Source organism: Symphalangus syndactylus, chromosome 11, assembly GCF_028878055.3.
Source record: "Symphalangus syndactylus isolate Jambi chromosome 11, NHGRI_mSymSyn1-v2.1_pri, whole genome shotgun sequence".
NCBI classification, from domain to species: Eukaryota; Metazoa; Chordata; class Mammalia; order Primates; family Hylobatidae; genus Symphalangus; species Symphalangus syndactylus.
The window spans coordinates 26,037,538-26,060,631 of NC_072433.2; the positions used below are offsets into that span (position 1 = coordinate 26,037,538).

Sequence of the window (23,094 nt, forward strand, 5' to 3'; positions counted from 1 at the left end):
GAAATTAAGGAAATACTCTAAGAGACAGCCATCAAGGGGCTGGAGATGGTTGCATCTCAGGCAACGTAAAGTTTGCCTCTGTGAAGTTAGAGATCAGAGCCCTGGGTGGCGGGGAATTGGTTGTGACTAGTGTGTTTGTTCTCCCATTTCTGGGGCACACAGCACCACAGGAAGGAGAGGCTGTGTAGCAAGGCTACCATTTCCCATGTTTTGTCAGCATTTGACTATAGTGAGCACACACCCTTCCTGCCAAACTGCAGTCTTGTATTGCCGGAGGACAGGAAGGCTGTGCCAGCATTGGGCTTCCCTGACAGGATCTGTCGACAGCCTGCTTACGTGACATCTCCACTCCCTTGGGAAGTTTTGGGCTTGGTAACCTCCTGCCCCTGACTGGGCATGGCCTGCTGAGCTGTTCTCCTACAGTTCCCATTGGCCTTCTCTTTCCAGTCAACTGGAGTCAACTTCTTCTCTTTATCTAATATAAATCAGAACCTAGTTTACTAAGTAAACAAACCAGTAAACATTCAGCCAGTAATTTTTATTTTATTTTGAGACAGAGTTTTGCTCTTGTTGCCCAGGCTGGAGTGCAATGGTGCAATCCCGGCTCACTGCAACCTTCGCCTCCAGGGTTCAAGTGATTCTCCTGCCTCAGCCTCCCGAGTAGCTGGATTACAAGTGCCTGCCACCACACCCAGCTAATTTTTGTATTTTTAGTAGAGACAGGTTTCACCACGTTGACCAGGCTGGTCTCGAACCCCTGACCTCAGGTGATCCATCTGCCTCAGCCTCCCAAAGTGCTGGGGTTACAGGTGTGAGCCACCATGCCCAGCATTTTTTTTAAATTATTATTATTATTTTATTTTTTAGATGGAGTCTCGCTCTGTTGCCCAGGCTGGAGTGTGCATTGGTGCAATCTCAGCTCACTGCAACCTCCACCTCCCAGGTTCAAGCGATACTCCTGCCTCAGCTTTGCAAGTAGCCAGGACTACAGGCATGTGCCACCATGCCCAGCTAATTTTTGTATTTTTAGTACAGATGGGGTTTTGTCATGTTGCCCAGGCTGGTCTCGAACTCTTGACCTCAGGTGATCCACCTGCCTTGGCCTCCCAAAGTGCTGAGATTACAGGCATGAGCCACCACACCCGGCCTCAATTATTTTTTTAATGCCTCCTGTGTGCCAGTCACTGTCCTGATGTCATTTTGGACATTCAAAGCTGTGTTAGATTGGACCCCTCCCTGCCTTCAGATTTTATAGTCCAACTGAGGCAACTGGAAATAACACACATTACAAGGTAGATGACAGAAGACATAGTCACAATTCAACTAGCATATACTTACTTGACTGAGTAACTGTTTTATGTGAGGTGATAGGAGCCAAGTGTCTCTTTGATGCAGCCAAAGATCTCTAGGTCGAGGAACTGGTGCCATGAGGTTGTCCTCCACTCTTCCTGACCACTGCCATGGTGGCAAACCTCAGGGTCTGCTACTTATCTCTTCCCTCATTCTGAGGAGTGTCATATGAAGGTGTCTGTCACCTCTGGCCCGGTGGGTGGGGAAGGATAAATGTTCATTGAAGTGAGAAAGAACTTCAGTCTGTCTGGTTGTCAATTTGGAGCAAGTAAGTTTTGGCCTTATTGTTTGTTTCTTCCAGAGAGCTCTCTCTGAGGATGTGTGACATTGGAGTTATTCATTCATTGGTCACCAAATACTTGGGAGGTCAGATGGTGGCTCCCAGATTGAATTCAGAAATAGACCTAAGTCAACACTTTAGCAGCAAGTTGGTTCAAGGGGAAGCAAGCCGCTATGGTCACTTGACTCCTTGCCATCCCTTGTGGCTTGAATGCGTGCTGGAAAGGTGAGGTGTGTCCAGAGCCAGAGCTCTGGAGGCTCTCAGTCCTCTTCCTGAATTTTAGGGTTCCCCACAGAGACCATTTCCAAGCTATACAGGAAGAAAGAGAAAACCCCAGGGTTCTTTGGCAACAAGCTTGCTTTTTTTCTGGTTCTTGGTATGCTCCACCAGCAGCAGCATCACCTGGGAGCTTGTTAGAAACTGAATTCTCAGCTGGGCAACATAGTGGGATCCCGTCTCTACAAAAAAGTTTAAAAATTAGCCAGGCATGGTGGCACATGACTGTGGTCCCAGCTACTTGGGAGGCTGAGGCAGAAGGATTGCTTGAGCCCAGGAGATAGAGGCTGCAGTGAGCAGTAATCATGCACTCCAGCTTGAGTGACAGAGTAAGACTGTCTCAAAAACAAACAAACAAAAAGAAATCTAAATTCTCAGGCCCTACTCCAAACCTACTGAATCTCTGGGATCCAGCTATCTGTGTCTGAACAAGCCTTGCAGGTTACTTTGGTGGACATGAAGGATCGAGAGCCACTGATCCAATCATTTTGAATTAAACTGAGGCCCAGGAACATTAAGGAATGACACCTTGGTTACATTTTACCAAGTCTTTGTGCTGTGATTTTTCTCTCCTTGCTAGAGCTTTATATTTTTACCTTACTTCTAAGGCCATGAGATCATTTCTTGCCCTCGTTAGTAGTTTTTCCTAAAATTAATGATTGGACTTACCTTCCAGAGATATACTTTTCATATCACAGCTCTTTTTATGGCATCTTGTTTTCTGCTTTGGTCTGACCTATGTTCTTCATCTTCTACCTCCAATTTCATCCTTAAAGCTTTCCCATGAATTTCTTAAAGGGGAGAGGGGAAGGGCCCTAATATATTTTATTCTTCAGTTCAGAAGTGGTTCAGGAAATTGTATTTTAAGTGCAAGGTGCCCCAGCATCTTTGCCACAGTTGAATGTTTTCTGAAGTCTGTCACTAAAAGGTGGGCTTCTGTGCCCAATTCTTGGCACTTCTGTGGTTCATTAGAAAAACACTAAGTTTGCAGGCCAGGCATGGTGGCTCATGCATGTAATCCTAGCACTTTGGGAGGCCGAGGCGGGCGGATCACGAGGTCTGGAGTTTGAGACCAGCCTGACCAACCTGGTGAAACCTTGTCTATACTAAAAATACAAAAATTAGCTGGGCATGTTGGCACATGCCTATAGTCCCAGCTACTCAGGAGGCTGAGGCAGGAGAATTGCTTGAACCCAGGAGATGGAGGTTGCAGTGAGCTGAGATCACGCCACTGCACTCCAGTCTGGGTGACAGAGCGAGACTCCATCTCAAAAAAAAAAAAAAAGAAAACATTTTTGTAGAGACAGGATCTCGCTATGTTGTTAAAGCTGGTCTCCAACTCCTAACCTCAGGCAATCATCCTACTTTGGCCCCCCAAAGTGCTGGAATTATAGGTGGGAGCCACTGTGCCCAGCAGATTTCAGCTTCTCTAATCTCTCCCTTGACTTCCTGGCAGGAGAGCTAGATAAACTCAGGTAGACATGTCTTTCATGGCTACCCAAAGACTCTGTACAGCTAGCCCGCAGGAGCCTGTTTAACTCAAGATGTCCTTGTAGTCCCACACTGATACTACTGGGCCCTAAGTTTAAGAGTGCTGTTGTTCAGGGTTGGGCGCAATGCCTCACACCTCTAATCCAGCACTTTGGGAGGCCAAGGCGGGCAGATCACTTGAACTCAGGAGTTAAATACCAGCCTGGGCAACATGATGAAACGCCATCTCTACCAAAAATACAAAAAATTAGCTGGGCACAGTGGCATGCACCTGTGGTCCCAGCTACTCGGGTGGCTGAGGTGGGAGGTTAGCTTGAGCCCAGGAGGCGGAGGTTGCAGTGAGCCAAGATTATACCACTGCACTCCAGCCTGGGTAACAAAGCGAGACCCCATCTAAAAAAACAAAAACAAACTATTTTTCAGGTTCAAGAAGAGAGGTCTTTCCCTCTTTCCTCACCTCTTGAGGCATGAAACGGGATTCCTTATCCTAGTTTTATTACCACCAAACTCCTAGCAGTCATAAAAGTCCTTTTTCCTCTCAACCCACCTCCTCTCTGCCTCACACTGCAGTATCCACTCTGTCGCCACCACAGTGAGGCATTATAGCAGGAGGCTTCTGAGTTGGCCAGAACAGCAGCTCTCAGGTGGGGTGTCTGAGACCTCATTTCCTCATTACATCCCTCCCTGGTCAGCCATAGGTGTTCAGCAGCCAAATGGCAAAAATCACCCCCAGAACTGCGATTGTCTTATCCCTAATCTGGAAGGCCCACAAGTGTGGAGAAGCACTGGAGACCCTCCAGAAGCAGTAGTGCTAGCAGGGGCTACTCTCCCTGCTGGGCTGCGTGCAAGGGCCTGGCCACCCTATCCCAGGTATGTGACACTTGGCTGGCCGTTCTTTATTGTCCTGCTAGTACATGTTGTAAAGCTTCTTTTATTAAAGAAGAGCAGGAGATTGAAGTGTCATAAATTGAAGAGATTCACACCAACATGGCACGTGTATCCATGTGTAACCTGCATGTTGTGCACATGTACCCTAGAACTTAAAGTATAATAACAAAATATATATTAAAAAAATAAATAAATAAATCGAAGAGATTGAATGATGTCATAGACTACCAATCCACATGCCTTGTTCCTTGCTACAGCACTGAGGTTTGTAATCCTGGGAGTTCAGGCCTACCTAAGATGCCCATAAGTACAAGTGACAGGTGCTCTGTGGGGTTCTTCAGGGTCAAGGTGGCAGAGGTGGGGGTAGGAAGTGAGAGGAGGGGGAAGGGTTGACCAGAGGCACCAATTTGTCTCCTGTGGGCTTGGTCAGGATGTGAGCTACCAGGGGGCCAGGCTGGGCTTGACTCTTGGGGAGGCCTAATAAACAGTACGTATGATAAAACAACTCCTCTGTATTCATTTTGATTTCATTTATTTTTTGAGACAGAGTCTTGCTCTGTCATCCAGGCTGGAGTACAGTGGCTTGATCATAGCTTACTGCAGCCTCTAACTCCTGGACTCAAGTGATTCTTCCACCCTAGCCTCTTGTGTATCTGGGACTACAGCTGTGCACTGCCACACCTGTGAGCCACCTCACCCAGCCTGAAAATTTGATTTTCTAAAAAGACATTATAAAATCAACATGGGTTGGGCACGGTGGCTCATGACTGTTATCCTGGCACTTTGGGAGGCCAAGGCAGGAGGATCACCTGAGGCCAGGAGTTTGAGACCAGCCTGGGCAACGTAGCAAGACCCTGTATTTACAAAAAGTTTAAAAATCAGCTGGGCGTGCTGTCACGCATCTATGGTCCTTGCTACTTGGAAAGCTGGGAGGAAGGCTCTGCTTGAGCCCAGACCAAGACTGCAGTGAACCAGAATCCCGCTACTACACTCCAGCTAAGTGACAAAGCAAGACCCTGTCTCTTTTTTTTCTTTTTTTTTTGAGACGGAGTCTCGCTCTGTTGCCCAGGCTAGAGGGCAGTGGCACCATCTCGGCTTACTACAACTTCCGCCTCCCGGGTTCAAACAATTATCCTGCCTCAGCCTCCTGAGTAGCTGGGATTACAGGCGCCCGCCACCCCGCCCAGCTAATTTTTACATTTTTAGTAGAGATAGGGTTTCATCATGTTGGTCAGGGTGGTCTCGAACCCCTGACCTTGTGATCCACCCGCCTCAGCCTCCCAAAGTGCTGAGATTACAGGTGTGAGCCTCCGCGCCTGGCCAAGACCCTGTCTCTTAAAAAAAGGCAGAAGAAACTAAATCAGATTTTCAAAATACAGAACACAGAAATTATTTACCTGGGACCAACACGGTGGCTCACGCCTGTAATCCCAGCACTTTGGGCAGCCAAGGCGGGTGGATCACCTAAGGTCAGGAGTTCAAGACCAGCCTGGCCAACATGGTGAAACCCCATCTCTACTAAAAATACAAAAAAATTAGTTGGGCATGGTGGCAGGCACCTGTAATCCCAGCTACCTCAGGAGGCTGAGGCAGGAAAATTGCTTGAACCCAGGAGGCAGAGGTTGCAGTGAGCTGAGATCGCACCATTGCACTCCAGCCTGGGCAACAAGAGCAAAACTCTGTCTCAAAAAAAAAAAAAAAGAAAAGAAATTATTTACCTGGAAAATGTAGTTTCTATGTGAGTCTATTTATTTATTTATTTATTTGAGACAAAGTCTCATTCTGTCACCCATGCTGGAGCGCAGTGGCTTGATCGTAGCTAACTGCAGCCCCGATCTCCTGGACTCAAGGGATCCTCCTACCTCAGCCTCCCAAGTAGCTGGGGCTACAGGTACACGCCACCACACCTGGCTTATTTTTTATTTATTTTTTAAATGGATACTAGGTCTTGCTGTGTTGCCCAGGCTGATTTTGAACTCCTGAACTCAAGTGATCCTCCCACCTTGGCCTCCCAAAGTGCTGGGATTATAAGCGTGAGCCACCACGCCCAGCCATCTTAAAATCCAAGTCACAATGGGCTTTTTTTCCCTGTATTTATGACGCTGAATCCCTCCCTTGGTGATGGTAATAAAATGTACTGTTGACAGCTGTACTGAGCCAGGTACTTTACATATACTGCTTTGGTTGCCTTAGGCCTCCTTTCTTCCCTGTAACTGTAAAATCCTGCTTTACAGTTATAGTAGTAAACAAAAACCCAGAGAAGTTTAGAAACTTCCCAGATCATCTAGCAATGAAGTGAGAGAGCCAAGATTTGAGCACAGGAATTTCTGGCTCCAAAGCTTGAGTCCAGCACCAGTAATTGACTCTTCCTGGGTAGTCAGTTGTCCTGGGGCCCATCCATCATGTGGGACGTCGGCCATTTCTTTTTCTTTTTCTTTTTTTTTTTTTTTTTTTTGAGACGGAGTCTCGCTCTGTCGCCCAGGCTGGAGTGCAGTGGCGCGATCTCGGCTCACTGCAAGCTCTGCCTCCCGCGTTCACGCCATTCTCCTGCCTCAGCCTCTCCGAGTAGCTGGGACTACAGGCGCCTGCCACCACGCCCGGCTAATTTTTTGTATTTTTAGTAGAGACAGGGTTTCACCGTGGTCTCGATCTCCTGACCTCGTGATCCGCCCGCCTCGGTCTCCCAAAGTGCTAGGATTACAAGCGTGAGCCACCGCGCCCGGCCTTTTGTTTTTTTTTGTTTTTTTTTTTTGAGACACAGAGTTTCGCTCTTGTCGCCCAGGCTGGCGTGCAATGGCGCGATCTCGGCTCACCGCAACCTCCACCTCCCGGGTTCAAGTGATTTTCCTGCCTCGGCCTCCCGAGTAGCTGGGATTACAGGCATGTGCCACCACGCCCAGCTAATTTTGTATTTTTAGTAGAGACGGGGTTTCTTCCTGCTAGTTAGGCTGGTCTCAAACTCCCAACCTCAGGTGATCCACCCACCTTGGCCTCCCAAAGTGCTGAGATTATAGGCCTGAGCCACCATGCCCGGCCAAGACATCGGCCATTTCTATAAAGTTTTCTTAGTTTTTGTTGCAAGATTTATTGTCTGTAGTTACTATTGTTTCTGCTGCAGGCTGGCCCCTCCTGAGCCTGTGTGAACAGAATCCATATTGGTCCATCAGGGTAAGCTGCACCCTGCAGTGAGCCATCAGAAATAATCTATGTCTTAACCATTACCTAATCTGAAAACATTCAGAAAATGTTTGGGGGCCTGAGGGAAGATGAGCACCATGGTTACTGAAGATGCACATACCTAGAGAAGGCACATTCTTGACTCGGTTGCCCCAGGTCACAGGCATCCAGGCCTAAGGCTGCCCCTCCAACCAGGAAGTACCTGTGGAGTGCTAGAGTGGAGCCTGGATGGCCGTGGAGGTGAAGCCCAGGTGCACACATTGCCCAGATGGGCTTCAACTAGAAGGGTAAGCACATGAATTAATCCAGGCCAAGACTTGGTATCCAGTTTTCCACATTGCATATAGGCTCTGTGTAATGCTTTCAGTCTCGTTTCCTAACCCAGCCCTGCCTTCTCAGTCCTTCAGCATTTTGTGATCATTGCCTCTCCCCAGTCCCCAAGTCCTTCTGCACAGTAGCCCCCATCTCACATTCAGTGCCTAGAGCAGGATGAGCAGCCGAGAGACCACAGGAGGCAAAGATATCAAAAACAAAATTTTGGAATGGCCAGACATGGCAGCTCATGCCTTAATCCCAGCACTTTGGGAGGCCAAGGGGGTGGATCACCTGAGGTCAGGAGTTGGAGACCAGTCTGGCCAACATGGAGAAACCCTGTCTCCACTAAAAATACAAAAGTTAGCCGGGCGTGGTGGTGGGCACCTGTAATCCCAGCTACTCAGGAGGCTGTAGCAAGAGAACAGCTTGAACCCGGGAGGTGGAAGTTGCAGTGATCCGAGATCATGCCACTGCACTCCAGCCTGGGCAAGAGAGTGAGACTGTATCTCAATATTTTTTTAAAAAAAGGAAAATTTTGGAGGAGTGCACAGATCATATATGAAGACCTTATGGGTGGGGCCTTTGTAAGGACTGGCTTTTATTCCGAAAAGCAATTGCACATTGGAGAGCTTTTTCGTGGGTTTTTGCCAGGGTGTCTTTACCCTTCCTGGCTTACTATGACTTGTAAACTTATGTATGCGTCTAGTCCATACTGCTTTTTGGGCTTTCTAAGTTTTCTATTTAAGGTATTAGCACAGGATTTTCTTCGACTTGAACCACACGAAGCTCACAGGAACACTGCAGGTGTTAGTGTCTCATGGCTGCTCATATCCTCACGAGCTTTCATCTTGAAACATGGAGCAGCATTCATCCCTTCAGTTTCCAGCTGCTCATCCTCTAGCACTCTCTTCAGGGCTTTGTCCAGCTTTGTTTAGCTCTGGGTGCATGTTGGCTTCAGTGTACCCAGAATGGGTATGAGGGTAAAAAGGGTATTCTCACTTCCTTCCCTTCCTGCCGGAGCCAAGCATTTTCTAGCCTTGGGCCACTCTAACTTGTTGGACCAGTGTTTTCAGAGAACAATCTGCAGGGAATCTTAGGGCCCTCTCTGGAGTTGTGACTAAGAGTAGGAGTTATGACTAGCCCATCCCCTGGAAAATAGGTTAGATTCCCTTGCCCCAAGCTGATGACCTAATAAATGCATGACAACATAGAGACACGTCCATGAAGTGTGCCCACCTCTCTAGCCCACCTGTGTTATTCAGGGTTCTCCAGAGAAACAGAACCAATAGGGTGTTTAAGACAGAGATTTATTTGAAGAAATTGGGGCCAGGCATGGTGGCTCACACCTGTAATCTCAGCACTTTGGGAGGCCAAGGCAGGAGGATCAGTTGGGCCCAGGAGTTCTAGACCACCTTAGGCAACACAGGAAGACCCCATCTCTACAAAAAAAAAATTAAAATTAGCCAGGTGTGGTGGTATAGACCTGTCGTCCCACTTACTCAGGAGGCCAAGGTGGAGGATTACTTGAGGCCAGGAGTTTGAGACTAGCCTGGGCAGCATAGCAAGACTCCACCTCTACAAAAAAGAAAAAAAAAAAATTAGTTCATGCAGTTGTAAGGCAGACAAGTCCAAAATCCTCAGGGCAGACAGACATGCTGGAGATTCCCCCTTGAAACTTTGAGATTTCCTGTTGTGTCCTATTGTTAGGTATTGGGAAGAATGTGGTTTGCGAGAAGGCAGCAACATCGGTGGATGCCTTCCGGATGGTGACAGCCTCGCGCTACTACCCACAGCTCATGAGCCTGGTAGGGAATGTGCTGCGCTTCCTGCCTGCCTTTGTGCGCATGAAGCAGCTGATCTCGGAGCACTACGTGGGAGCGGTGATGATCTGCGATGCCCGCATCTACTCAGGCAGCCTGCTGAGCCCCAGCTATGGCTGGATCTGTGATGAGCTCATGGGCGGCGGGGGCCTGCACACCATGGGGACCTACATTGTGGACCTGCTGACCCACCTGACTGGCCGGAGAGCCGAGAAGGTGCACGGGCTGCTCAAGACATTCGTGAGGCAGAACGCTGCCATCCGTGGCATCCGGCACGTCACCAGCGATGACTTCTGTTTCTTCCAGATGCTCATGGGTGGGGGTGTGTGTAGCACAGTGACACTCAACTTCAACATGCCGGGCGCCTTTGTGCATGAAGTCATGGTGGTAGGCTCTGCAGGACGCCTCGTCGCCCGAGGAGCCGACCTCTATGGGCAGAAGAACTCTGCCACGCAAGAGGAGCTGCTGTTGAGGGACTCGCTGGCCGTGGGCGCGGGGCTGCCTGAGCAGGGGCCCCAGGACGTCCCGCTGCTGTACCTGAAGGGTATGGTCTACATGGTGCAGGCCTTGCGCCAGTCCTTCCAGGGGCAGGGCGACCGCCGCACCTGGGACCACGCCCCTGTCTCCATGGCCGCCTCCTTCGAGGATGGGCTGTACATGCAGAGCGTGGTGGATGCCATCAAGAGGTCAAGCCGATCCGGGGAGTGGGAGGCTGTGGAGGTGCTCACAGAGGAGCCCGACACCAACCAGAACCTGTGTGAGGCACTTCAGCGGAACAACCTATGAGCCTGCACCTGGGCTCCTTGCCACCGGGCAGAGGGACCAGGGAGGAGAACAGGAGCCAGACATGACAGGGGCTTGGCCCTAGCAGAGACAGTGTCTTTCTTTTTTTTTTTTTTTCTTTTTTTTTTTTTGAGACTGAGTCTTGCTCTGTCACCCAGGCTGGAGTGCAGTGGTGCGATCTCGGCTCACTGCAAGCTCCGCCTCCCGGGTTCATGCCATTCTCCTGCCTCAGCCTCTCCGAGTAGCTGGGACTACAGGCGCCCGCCACCACGCCCGGCTAATTTTTTGTATTTTTGGTAGAGACGGGGTTTCACCGTGGTCTCGATCTCCTGACCTCGTGATCCGCCCGCCTCGGCCTCCCAAAGTGCTGGGATTACAAGCGTGAGCCACCACGCCCGGCCCGAGACAGTGTCTTTCATTAAATGAGTCTGGGTGAAGCCAGAGGTGGCCCTGGGACATCGCCCCCTCCAGTGGCTCACCTGCTCCTCAGACTTGCAGGGCAGCAAATGTTCCTATTGCCAGGTTATCACGGCTTGCACAGGGCAGAGCTGCCGCTGGGCCTCCTCGTGGCAATGCCAGTGAGTGGGACCAGGAAAGGCTTACCCTGGTGAGTCTTTCAGCCTGATCCGCAGTCCTTACGGGGTGAGAAAGCACAACAGGGGCCAGCTCGGCTGAGGCCCGAGGAGAAATGATGAGAAGTTTTGTTTTCTTCTTGGGCTGGGGCATCTCAGGAACAGTGAGGGCAACAGGCTGTCCCTCAGGGATCCTCACCTGCCCTCCCATGTGACCAGGCCCTTCCCAGGTGGGGACTTGGGTTTGCTTTATTAAGTGAGCTCTTGGGCGTTTGAAGTAGGACAGAGGGCCCTGATTTGGCAGAGAGGAGGCAAGGGAGGGCTTTAGAACATCTGAGAAATGTTAATAAATAATTCAGAAAATAGGACATGGCATGTAGTTTTTGTATGGTAGGTTGGGTTTCTTTAATACTGAAAGGTTTCTGGCTGGTAGGGAGTTTTTCTCTTTACTCATTGCTCCACAGCAACTCGGAGCCAGCCGTGGGTCATCACCGCCAACTGTGCCACACGGGCGACTGCCCCTGCCAGCCCTCGTCTCCTGCCTGTTCCCTCATAGCCAAATCCCAGGAGCCTCCGAAGAAAAGATTTCCTCAGAGAACAGGACTCAGGACTTCCTAATGGGCTGCTGCTGGGCCTGCCGTCTCAGCAGATAGCGGGAGAGTTTGGGGCCTCACTGGGCTGGAGGTCAGGAGGGGTTCTGTTCTTAATGTCACGGTGTTGGCTGCTGGAGTGCCCTTGAGGTGGCGGGGAGTAGTGGTTTCAGGGAGGTGGCACAGGGTGAGGAGGAGGAAGAAGAGCTCCAGGCGTGCCCTATGGAGCAGCTGTGGCTGGACCGGAGGGCCAATCACCCACCATGCTCTTGACTGCTCTGCACAGGGCCAGCTGCCCACCCACCTCTGCCAGAGGTGGGGGGTGGGGGAGAGGAGGGGGGGTGCGGTGTTGAGAAAGGACATGCCCTCCCGTTTGCTTCTTTGACCAGCCTGCCAGGGTCGTTCAGCCTGGACCAAGTTCTGTTCCCTTCTCTAACCTTCTGCTCTCTGCCCTGCCCTGGGCTCCTTGCCAGAAAAGCCCAGGGAGGGCTTCCTCTTCCTCTTGGCACCTCTTCTAGAAGTCACTAGGCTTGTTTTCCTGTCATTTCCTGGATTCAGATGTCCTTGTGAGAGGGAATAACAAGGGATAGGGTTGGAGTGTGCCTACTGCATGCTGACCCTCAGGGCAAACATGTATGTTATTATTTCACTTAATCTCCAAACCACTCTCTGACGGTAAATATTCTCATCATTCAGATCATAAAATGCAGGCAGAGGGCAAAGCTACTTGCCTCCTGTAGATTGTACATGATGGAGCCGGGAGCCTAGTCAGGACCATCTAACCACAGAGCCTGACCTTGAACCACACTTCCTTCCAGCATTTGGGAATCTTCAGACCCGAGGGCATGGCATTGCCCCTCCCTGTGGCAGGAGCCTCGGCCTGGTGGAGGTGAAGTGCAGACAGCACCCACCACCAGGCAGGACACCGAGGGAGGCTGCCCCCTTGTCCCTGGGTCAGTTAGCTCAGCTCAGTCCTCCCATGTGTTGCTAGGATGTCGAGGTCACTCTGAAATGTGGGAATTGACCAGGAAAGCACAAGCCCGACTTAGATGCTCCCACATAAGAAAGGGCCATGTGGCCAACCCAGAATGGCACTCAGGTTCCCAGAATGTGCTGGGGGGGTACTGCAGTGGGCTTAGTGCAGAGCTACTTTAATGAGGACACCGGTTCATCTGAGGGAATCCCCAGAGCCTAGATTCATGGCCAGAGGGGTGCATGGCCCCTTCCCTCAGACGTCTTTACCATCGAGTTATCCTGGGCATCAGAGCTGGTCAGTCCCACACTGGGGATGGGGAAGACAGATGTGCCCAGATGCCTGTGGCCAAGGGAGCCCACAGGGTTCTGGTCTCCACAGGTGAGTGAACCCACACTGGTTCCAGACTTGTCCAGGAGCACCCCCTCCTGGAAGAAGGCAGTAGCATCTCCCAGGACCTGTTTCCAAATCTCAGGATGTTAACAGCTCTTCCTCAGGTCAAAATAAAGTTTTTCCAGGACAGTAAAAATGCAGTTAGCTTTGCTTGTCAGATACAGCAACCAGAAGAGAACTTCCCAAATACCTGTCGCTTATTCTTCAACCTCCAGCCAAATCCAGGACTGTTTCCACCCAGACGATGGCAGCCGCTTCCTTTCCTGTTCTGCCCATCACCCTGCTGGCCAAGCAGCCTCTCCTGAATGTCACGCCAAGATCCCTCCATGTCCACACCCCTCCTCCTCACCCCCGGACTTGCCCAACCTGGTTTCCATATGGCCATGCCCTCCTCTCCAGCCACACTAAGAGCCCTCCTGCAGAGGTGGCAGCTTCCATACTAGCAGGGCTTTGTCCCTGGCATGTCCTCTGCCTGGAAGGCACCACCTCTCTCTCTCAGGAGTCAGCTGGAGGACTGCCTGGTCACCACTTCTGACCTCAGCAAAGTAGCCATCTCCCAACCTGTGGTTCCACAGCCTTGGTCCTCAGTTGAACTGAGGTTACATGTCCCTCCATCCCTCCCTCCCTCCCTCTCTCCCTCTCTTCTCTTTTTTCTTTTCTTTTCTTTCTTTCTTTTCTCTTTCTTTTTCTCTTTTTCTTTCTTCTTTCTCTTTTCTCTCTTCTCTTTCCTTCCCTCCCTCCCTCCCTTCCTTCCTTCCTTCCCTCCCTCCCTTCCTTCCTTCCCTCCCTCCCTCCGTCCTTTATTTATTTCTTCTCTTGACAGAGTCTCACTCTGTCACCCAGGCCGGAGTGCAGTGGCGTCACCTTGGCTCACAGCCACCTCCGCCTCCCGGGTTCAAGCGATTCTCTTGCCTCAGCCTCCCAAGTAGCTGGGACTGCAGCCACCATACCTGGCTAATTTTGGGTTTTTTTGTTTGTTTGTTTGTTTTTGAGACGGAGTTTCACTTTCATTGCCTAGGCTGGAGTGGAGTGGCGCGATCTCGGCTCACTGCAACCTCCACCCCCCTGGTTCAAGCAATTCCCCTGCCTCAGCCTCCCAGGTAGCTGGGATTACAGGCACATGCCACCATTGCCCAGCTAATTTTTTTGTATTTTTAGTAGAGATGGGGTTTCACCATGTTGGCCAGGCTGGCTGGTTTCGAACTCCTGACCTCGTGATCTGCCCACCTCGGCCTCCCAAAGTGCTGGGATTATAGGCATGAGCCACCGCCCCCAGCCTAATTTTTGTATTTTTAGTAGAGACGGGGTTTCACCACATAGTCCAGGCTGGTCTTGAACTTCTGGCCTAAGTGATCCGCCCCTCCTCAGCCTCCCAAGGTGCTAGGATTACAGGCATGAACCACTGCACCCGGCCACTTGTTTTGAATATATAATTTCAACTTTTATTTTACATTTGGGGGGTACATGTGCAAGTTTGTTACATGGGTATACTGTGTGACGCTGAGGTTTGGGGGATGATTGGTCTCATCACCCAGGTAGTGAACATAGTACTCAACAGATTTTTTCAACAATCACCCCACCCCCTCTCTGTCCCCTCTTGTAGTCTCATGTTTGTGTTTCCCATCTTTGTGTCCATATGTACACAATGTGTAGCTCCCACTTGTGAGAACGTGTGCTATTTGGTTTCCTGTTCCTGTGTTAATTTGCTTATGATAATGGTCTCAGCCGTTTCCATGTTGCTGCAAAGGACACGATTTCATTCTTTTTTTATGGCTGCATCATTTTTACTTCTTGAGACAGGGAAAAATGTTGCCCAGGCTGGTCTTGAACTCCCGGGCTCAAGCGATCCTCCTGCTTCAGCCTCCCAAATACCTGGGACTACAGACACAGACCACCACGCCCAGCTACACATGTCTCCCTAAATCATGTAGCATTTCCTCTTTACAGCGAGCTTCTAGGAGCAGTAGGGACTTGATCCTTTCTGCAGTTCCTACTACTCACCCTGCTTAGATAAGTCCATTGGGTAATAGGCCTCAGGAATTGCAGACTAGTTCTCCCACGATTTCTAATTCCCGCCTCACCTGTGAGAAGACCGGACCAGCTCTTCCTTATCAGTGCTGGCCTTGCTCACACTTCCAGCCCTGGAGACCGCACAAAGATATAGAGGCCTTCTTGGGTCCGGCCTTAGCCAGAGAGCCCCCAGGTCGGCAGATCCTGCACAACTCAGGACAGGGATTCCTAGATCCCAGGGTGTCTCATGCAAGGCCACTTCTCTCCAGGCCTCTGCCATCCCAAACAAAGCGAGGAGGTTAAGCTCAGTTATCTTGGCTGGGTGTGTTGACTCACGCCTGTAATCCCAGCACTTTGGGAGGTCAAGGAGGGAGGACTGCTTGAGGTCAGGAGTTTGAGACCAAGCTGAGCAACATAGACCCTATCTCCACAAAAAAAAATTTTGGCCAGTCATGGTGGCTCACATTTGTAATCACATTTGTAATCCTTGAGTCCGGGAAGCAGAGGTTGCAGTGAGCCAAGATTGTGCCAGTGCACTCCAGCCTGGGTGACAGAGCGAGACGCTGTCTCAAACAAAAAAAAAAAAGTCCTGACCCCATGGCTTGCCATGGGGCCAGTGAGCACCCAAGTGACCCTGTCAAAGGAGGGAGCAGCCTGGGATGATGCCAGAAAGGGGACCCTGCTTTTCCCACCTGAACCTGCCCACCCCACTCCCTCCAGTGACCTTGCCAGGCCATATTCCAGGGAACCTACACATGACTGTGGCCTCAGGATGGCCTCAGCATTTCAGATTCTGGCCTGTCCCTCTCTGCAGCTTCCTCCACCCCTCACTTCAGTCTCATCACCTTGGTGCCTTTTAAGGGGCCCTCTGGCTAGGTCAATGTGATGCAATGAGATGTGCCCTTAGGGAGCTCACGGTCTAATCCTGACGACAGTTATAACCCACATGATAGTAGTGTGTAGGTGCTACCATGCAGGGCAACATGGGGTGCTGTCTGGCTCCCCAGGAAGCAGGGCCCCAAGTTTTCAAAGGTGTGCATGCACTAGCCAGGGGGAGAGGTGGGAATAAAGGCATTTTAGGCAGAAAAAGCCCCACAAGCACAGAGTGAAGGGAGAAAAAGGTGTAACTGCTCAGGGAATTACCGGAAGCCACTGAATTCTAAGGTAGCTGGGGCAAGAGGAGGGGAATCCCAAGGGGGAGTGACACCATCAGGGGCTCAGGTGTGTGTGTCACAGGGCCACTGGATGGATCTGTCGGCCAAGGGATGACAGGTAGTGAGACCAGTGAGGCTGTCACCTGGAGATGACAGTGGTCCAGGCAACGGTGCTGACTGTGGGGTCCGAGAGTCTCTCAGCCTGAAAGGGTATGATCACTGGCCTCAATGTCTGCTTAGCTCGTAGGAATCAGGGAGCAAAGAACAGGATGGGGTCTGGGGTGACACCCAAGATTCTAGCTTAAACAATTGCGCAGATGAGATACAGGAGGAAAAGCCCGTTGGAGGGAGGGGAAATTTCCATGAACTTAAAATTCCCTGTGTCTGTTTGCAGTGTCCAAGGAACACACAGGAGGCCCAGGATGTGCAGTTTCCAAAATGGCCAACACTGGCCGGCTCTTCCCAGAGATCCCTGCCGGTTGGACACAGCTGTCATCCAGTGGCTTGGCCTCAGGGCCCCAGATGCACTTACTGCCCCTGTCCACCCCTCCCTGCCAGGAAAACATCACTGATGCCCCGTCACCTGTGACCAGGGGCTACTCCACAGACAAGGTCCGGTCCAGCTATGGTCTGGCAATGAGTGGAAAACATCCCAAAGCTGTCACTGTTGCGACAGGCAAAATAACTCTGTGCTACCTCCTAGGAGGATCCCAAGTTTTGATCCCCTCAAGGTGAGACCAAATGCAGGCCTTTCCCCAGGAGACAGAAGAGCAGGGCCAAACACCTGCTTCCCATGACCCAAAAGACCCTTTCTTTTCTGTGCCCCAAGTTCCTCCTTCTCACTTCCCTCTTCATCACCCAGTTAGCTGCCTGACCCTCAGATTCACCTAAACACACAGCACCAGGTCCACCCCGATTCAGGGAGGCATGGGGTGGCACAAAGGAATCTGTCATTGTCAAAGTCTCAGGTGATGCAGATGACCATTCAGGCCTCAAACCCTGCACTGTTGAGTCCTCCATCCTCTTTCCCATTTCAGGCAACCGATCTGGGGAATCACAAAGTCTTTGAAAAAGAAAAATATTTATTTTCAGCAAGACCAAAGTCCCAAGTGGGGGCAGGTGCCAAATTTGCCCCCACCACCAGAGGGCCTGGGCCCACAGGAAGCCTGAAGCCAAATTCAGGTGTGGAAAGAGGAGAGCCACCAGTGGGGCGGGACAGTCACTTGTACTGAGGAGAGAGCGGAGGGACAAGCGGAGCAGTGCAGACACTCAGCATCTTGTCGATGTCCACCTGGGTTGACTTATCCACCTCGGCTTTGTGGTGGTCACTCACCCCCAAGCTGGGCAAGCCCCCAGGCTCCTCTCCAGCCTCCTCTCCGAAGGGAGCCAGAGCACGGGTGGGGGTCACTAGTGGACTGGGACAGGGCAAAGTGAGGCCTGGGCCCAGCTCACCTGCCAAGGGCAGCAAGGCCTGCAGTTGCTCCACACCTGCCTCCTCGAGAACCGGGGCCAGCTCTGCCTCTGCCTCCACCTCAGCCTCCCCGTCCCCCTCCCCTGCCTGGTTCAGCTCGGGGTTGCAATAGTTGATGTACTGGTAGAGGGGCCGCAGGCGCTGGGCCTTTCCTGCAAAGACCCAGGGCAGGGCAGAGGCTAGAGCGCCAGGTTGTGCCATGTCGGGCCCCACAGGCAGGGGGAGAAGGAACAGCCCAGGGACTGCCACTCACGCTCCAGCCCCAACGTCTCTAAGGGTGCAGACACTGTGCTGGCCACAGCGTGGAGCACGGGAGCCCCCAGGCTCTTGCGCTTCTTGGCTTTTTTGTGCTGTTTGGCAGATGGTGAGGGCTCACTCTGGCTGCCCTCTGACTCCTTCTCCTGCAGCGGCAGCCTGGGTGGCAGTTCAGCTTCAGCCTTAAGATGGGCATGAAGGCCCAGGAGGCTGAGGGACCTGAGCCAGGGACAAGAGACTTGAGCCAGGCTCCAGCCCTGGTTCCCATCCCCTGGCCCAGGGAATAGCCCAGCCTGCCCACAGCCCCAGGGCTCAACGCCTGTCCCGTTCCTGGTCAATGAGGCCCCAGACCCAAGAGGCTTAGAGGCCAGTGAGCCCAGTCCCCAACCAACCCTGAAGTTCCCACTCTCCTGCTGCTCCCTACACGAGGGCTATTGAGGAAAGGGAGAGGAGAGTGACGGTAGTGGCTGGGGACGAGAATCCTCCCTGCAGGAGTGCAGGATTTAGGAATCCTACTGGGGTGTGTGCCCCAACCCCGGGGCTGCAGCTCCTTCCCCCCGAGAGCCCCCTCACTTGAGAGGCTTTCTCTTTGGACCATGACGGGGCCTCACAATGGAGACCACGGTCCTGGGGCCTCTCTCCTCTAGCGCCCCGGCATACGGCTTGGGCCTCTCCTCCCCCAGCTTGGGTCCTTCCTCCTGGAGCTCCGGCTCCGAAGCTGCGCCTGCTGGGCGCTGGTCTTCACTCTGGGTTCCGTTGGCCTCATGGGCTGGCACCAGGAACTGGTCTCCCGCCACTGGACACTAGAGGTGACACACAGGCCATCGGTCTCCATGGCCGGGCAAAGGACATAGGGATCCGTCACTGAACACCTAACATTAGACACCGAAACGGGAATAAGGACACCAGCCTGTGCCCCTCCCCGCCTGGAGGGCCCAGCCTGGCAGTTAGCGGGTCGGGGCGCTCAGAGTTCCACCTCTCAGAGCGCTGCGGCCCCGTGTTTGAAGGTTAAACAGCCTGACGGTCACCTCGGAGGTCTGAGCGCTGCCAGGCTCCTCCGTGAGCTGCCCCTGCCCCACGACCGTGGCCTCCTGGACCCCCGGCCGCCTCTCCGCCCCTGCCGAGGCCATGGCTGCGCAGGCTCAGTGCGTCCTCGACAGCTGATTGGGGCAGGTCCCAAGGGGCTGGATGGTGGCCCCGCCCTGACCCCGGAGACCGGCCAGCAAGCGAGGGCAGAGCTGGGAAGAGAAACGGCGACCGCGGAGCCCACTCTCGGCCGAAACTACAAGCCCCAGGACGCTTTGCGCCAGGGTCAGTGGGCCCTGACCCCGGGGACGGAAGCCACGGTTGCCCGGCAACAAGAAGTCCCGTCGGGTGGTAGCGGCTGGCGGCAAGACCTCTCGAGTGAGCCCCTGCCCGAGTGCCGCGGGGAAGAGGCTGCGAGCGGGACCGAGAAGTGGGCTGGGAGCAGAGGTCGCGGAGGCGGCGAGCGAGGCCGGGGCCCGGGCGGAGACCGGCAGGGGCCCAGGAGTGGCGGGCACGCCAGGGTCAGGGTCCCGGGCGAGGGAGGAGGCCCGGGGTTGGCGAAGGGGGCCCGAGGAGGGAGGTAAACAGCCCTGAAGGCCTCGGGGCACCGTTGCTGGGCGGCGCTGGCGGCATGTGCGAGGGCCCGTCCCGCATCTCGGGGCCCATCCCCCCAGACCCGACGCTCTGCCCTGACTACTACCGGCGGCCGGCCTCGGGTGAGTCGGGGGGCTCCGCGGTGGTGCGAGGCTCAGGGGTCGGCCTCGGCTCCACCTCTGAGCCCCGGACTCCGCCCGGCTCCGCGCCACAGCTCAAGGGCGCCTCGAGGGAAACGCGCTGAAACTGGACTTGCTGACCTCGGACCGGGCCCTGGACACCACCGCTCCCCGTGGCCCCTGCATCGGTCCTGGTACCGGAGAGATCCTGGAGCGCGGCCAGCGCGGCGTCGGGGACGTGCTGTTGCAACTCGAGGGGATCTCCCTAGGTCCTGGGGCCTCTCTCAAGAGTAAGTCCCAGGAATGGAAGAAGGGGCAGAGAGGCAGTGCGGGGGGGAAAGAGATCAAAAGCAGCTGCTCTTTCCACCCTGACCTGGGCCCAGGCTTTTCGTCTCTTGAGTCTCAGTTTCCCCAACTATAAGGGGGAGAAATGTGCTACCTTCTCGAAGGAGGTGAACTGAATGAGGTAGTTCCCACGAAGCCCTAGCTCTGCTTTATGCATTTATTACCCATTAAATTTGTTTGTTGAGTGCCTACTGTGTGCCAGGCCATATAGGTGCTAGAACACAGGGTTGAAGATAAGCATGAGCCATCACTGAGTCAAGGTGGGACACAAAGAACAAGAGATGAATGTCATGTGTGAGATGATCTATGGTGTACTTCAATGGTGTACTTCACTATAATAATGGAGAAAATCACCTGGGCACAGTGGCTCACTCCTGGAATCCCAGCACTTTGGGAGGCCCAGGCGGGCAGATCACTTGAGCCCAGGAGTTGAAGACCATCCTGGCCAACATGGTGAAACCCCATCTCTACAAAAAATACAAAAATTAGCCTGGCATGGTGGAGTGTGTCTGTAATCCCAGCTACTCGGCAGGCTGAGGTGGGAGGATCACTTGAGCCGGGGAGGTTGAGGCTGCAGTGAGCTATGATCATGCCACTATACTCCAGCCTGGGTGACAGAGTGAGACCCTGTCTCAAATAATAATAATAATAATGGAGAAAATCATCCTGAAATACTTACATGAGGAAGGGAACACGGTGATGAGGGAGAGTGTGTGTAGGGTCTAAGGTAGTTGGAGAGGTCAGGGAGCTCTTTCTGTAGGAGGCAGGGGGCAGGCCTGTGTGTGAACTAGTGGAAGTTGGCTTGTGTGGGCCCTATGTAGGGCAGAGCCTGGTGGCATCTTTTCCCCAGGGAAGGACCCTAAAGACCATGAGAAGGAGAACCTGAGGCGGATCAGGGAGATTCAGAAGCGCTTCAGAGAACAGGAGCGCAGCCGGGAGCAGGGCCAGCCCAGGCCCCTGAAAGCTCTGTGGCGCTCGCCCAAGTACGACAAGGTGGAGTCCCGGGTCAAGGCTCAGCTCCAGGTACCTGCTTCAGGGAGTCAGAAGTATTACCCATTTTGTTGGCCAACAGACAACTATACCCTGATCTGAGTTCTGGGGAGGAAGGGAAGTCACAGAGGTAACAGAGGACTAAGAGACCCTGGCTCTGCTGCAGGACGAGGCTGGGGGGCTTCTCAGAAGTAGTGATGGCAGGGCTGATCCTGAGGGGCAAGTAGCAATTAGTCAAGGGGACAGCAGAAGAGAACATTCCCAAAAGATGGAACCTCACAGACCACAGGGCATGCAGCAGTGGTGATGCTAGAGTATAGTTCACTGTGAGGAAAGAAGGGCATGAAGTTAGGCCAAGAAGTCAGCTGGACCCACATCAGGGGCCACAAAAGCCACTTTTCAGCCCTTATTTCTGAGGACAGTGGGAAGGGCAGGGGTATGATGGGGGGCTCTGTCTCAGGTAGAGAGCAGCACCATCCTTCAATCCAGGGACTCAGCAGGAGGAGCAGGAGTAAGAGGAAAGGCAAGGTCACACAAATGTGTCGTGGCTGAAGCATCTGTGGGCTTCTCAGGGGGTGGGAGTCTGTCCAGGAAGCAGATGGAAATTCAGGCCTGGATCTCAGGAGTGAGATCTAGGAGTTATTGACGATCAGGTTGAGGACAACGAGACCAAGGAATTGACCACCTGGATTTGAGGACTTGGAGGCCAGCCGTTAGGAGCCTTGTGGGGCTAGAGCCAGGAAGCTTGGCTAGGAAGGAGGAAAGAGAGTGGTAGCTGGGCCAGTACTGAGGTGGAAGGAGAGACGGTTTGTTGTTTTCTTAAAAATCTGACATAGTCACACATTTGTGTGCTGATGAGGACAAGTGTCCCTTGAAGAGGGAAGAGGGCCCGAGGGACATGGATGAAAAGGTCAGAAGGGCCAAGATGGCCAGGGTCTTGCGGCTTGAGCCCCAGACCTCAGCCTGCCTGCTCTCTCTGCTGTGCCCTGTCCTCCAGGAGCCTGGCCCTGCCTTTGGGACACAGCCTGCCCACTTCCTGCGGGCGCACTCCCGCTGCGGCCCTGGCCTCCCACCAACCCATGTACCTAGTCCCCAGCCAACCCCACCAGGTCCCGAAGCTAAGGTGAGAGGATGTGTGGGGGCTGGATAGTGGTTGGGCAGGGCTCCCGGTGTGTGGGGGGGGTTCGGGGACACAACATAATGCTGTCTGCCCCCACCCACGCTTGCTGTGTCCTGCAGGAGCCAGGCCTGGGGGTGGACTTCATTCGTCACAATGCACGAGCTGCCAAGACAGCCCCCCGGAGGCATTCCCGCTCACTGCAGGTCCTGGCGCAAGTGCTAGAGCAACAGCGGCAAGCCCAGGAGCACTACAATGCCACACAGAAGGGCCATGTGCCGCATTAGTAGGTCTCACTGCCCGACACTCAGGGTGAGGGTCACCTGTGGAGGGTGGGAACCAACCTCTGCCCTGGGGTCATCAACCCTGAGCCTGTGTACCCACAGCTTGTTGGAGCGCAGGGACCTGTGGCGGCGGGAGGCCGAGGCCCACAAGCAGAGCCAGCCGGACCCTGCCATGCCCCCAGGCCACACGCGCATGCCTGAGAACCAGCGGCTGGAAACACTGACCAAGCTGCTCCAGAGTGAGTACCTGGGCAGGGAGGCTGGAGGGGGACCCCACTGGGGACCGGGCACCCCTGCCCAACACTCACTGTTCTCACTGTTCCTGGGCCCCCTGTAGGCCAGAGCCAGCTGCTGCGTGAGCTGGTACTGCTGCCTGCTGGGGCAGACTCACTGAGAGCCCAGAGCCACCGTGCTGAGCTGGACCGGAAGCTGGTGCAGGTAGAGGAGGCCATCAAGATCTTTTCTCGGCCTAAAGTCTTCGTGAAGATGGACGCCTGAGCCCCTCTGGGGGACAGTGACAAGGAGCTCCATGCTGAGGATCGCCACATGGCTGCAAAGGACAGGGTTGGACCCAATCCCAGAGCAGAGGTCTGAAGACAGGAGCAGGGGGGTGGCCAGTGTCCCTAGAGCACTCTTCCCAGCCACCAGTGGCTGCAGAAGGGCCACCCCAGCTTTTTAACCGCTTTGTCAAAATTAAACATTTTGTACACAGGATTTGTTTCCATAAGAGCTTTTCTTACCCTAAAAATGCCAAGCCTGGTGGCCCTCCTGCTGCTTGATTGCAGGAAGTTCTCCCCATTGTCACTCTTGCCTTAGTCCAG

General features: G+C 53.3%; 3 protein-coding genes across 6 annotated transcripts in view; 2 read left to right on the forward strand and 1 right to left on the reverse strand.

The window, feature by feature from the left end:
* Window positions 1-11,320, forward strand: part of GFOD2 (Gfo/Idh/MocA-like oxidoreductase domain containing 2) — a 55,177-nt gene extending 43,857 nt beyond the window's left edge. For all 3 annotated transcript variants that reach the window (XM_055298607.2, XM_063611783.1, XM_063611784.1), the window contains exon 3: window positions 9,485-11,320. In XM_055298607.2, the coding sequence (XP_055154582.1) occupies window positions 9,485-10,383 (899 nt within the window). In that variant the 3' untranslated portion in view covers window positions 10,384-11,320. The remainder of the gene's footprint in view (window positions 1-9,484) is intronic.
* A 5,813-nt stretch (window positions 11,321-17,133) lies between these two features.
* Window positions 17,134-19,135, reverse strand: C11H16orf86 (chromosome 11 C16orf86 homolog). 2 transcript variants are annotated; one of them, XM_055298064.2, is made up of 4 exons: window positions 18,827-19,135; window positions 18,372-18,601; window positions 17,797-18,017; window positions 17,134-17,695 (listed from the first exon to the last, which is right to left on the reverse strand). In XM_055298064.2, exons 1-4 carry the CDS (start codon window positions 18,926-18,928, stop codon window positions 17,292-17,294), a joined length of 957 nt encoding a protein of 318 aa, XP_055154039.1. In that variant the 5' UTR covers window positions 18,929-19,135; the 3' UTR covers window positions 17,134-17,291. The 2 variants fall into 2 exon arrangements, with proteins under 2 accessions (XP_055154039.1, XP_055154038.1); XM_055298063.2 differs by having other exon boundaries at window positions 17,134-17,722.
* Window positions 19,136-19,407: 272 nt separating this feature from the next.
* On the forward strand, window positions 19,408-22,985 carry ENKD1 (enkurin domain containing 1). Its single transcript, XM_055298062.2, has 7 exons — window positions 19,408-19,540; window positions 19,633-19,827; window positions 20,733-20,905; window positions 21,870-21,995; window positions 22,112-22,275; window positions 22,376-22,512; window positions 22,611-22,985. Exons 1-7 carry the CDS (start codon window positions 19,456-19,458, stop codon window positions 22,769-22,771), a joined length of 1,041 nt encoding a protein of 346 aa, XP_055154037.1. The 5' UTR covers window positions 19,408-19,455; the 3' UTR covers window positions 22,772-22,985.
* The last annotated feature ends 109 nt before the right edge of the window (window positions 22,986-23,094 follow it).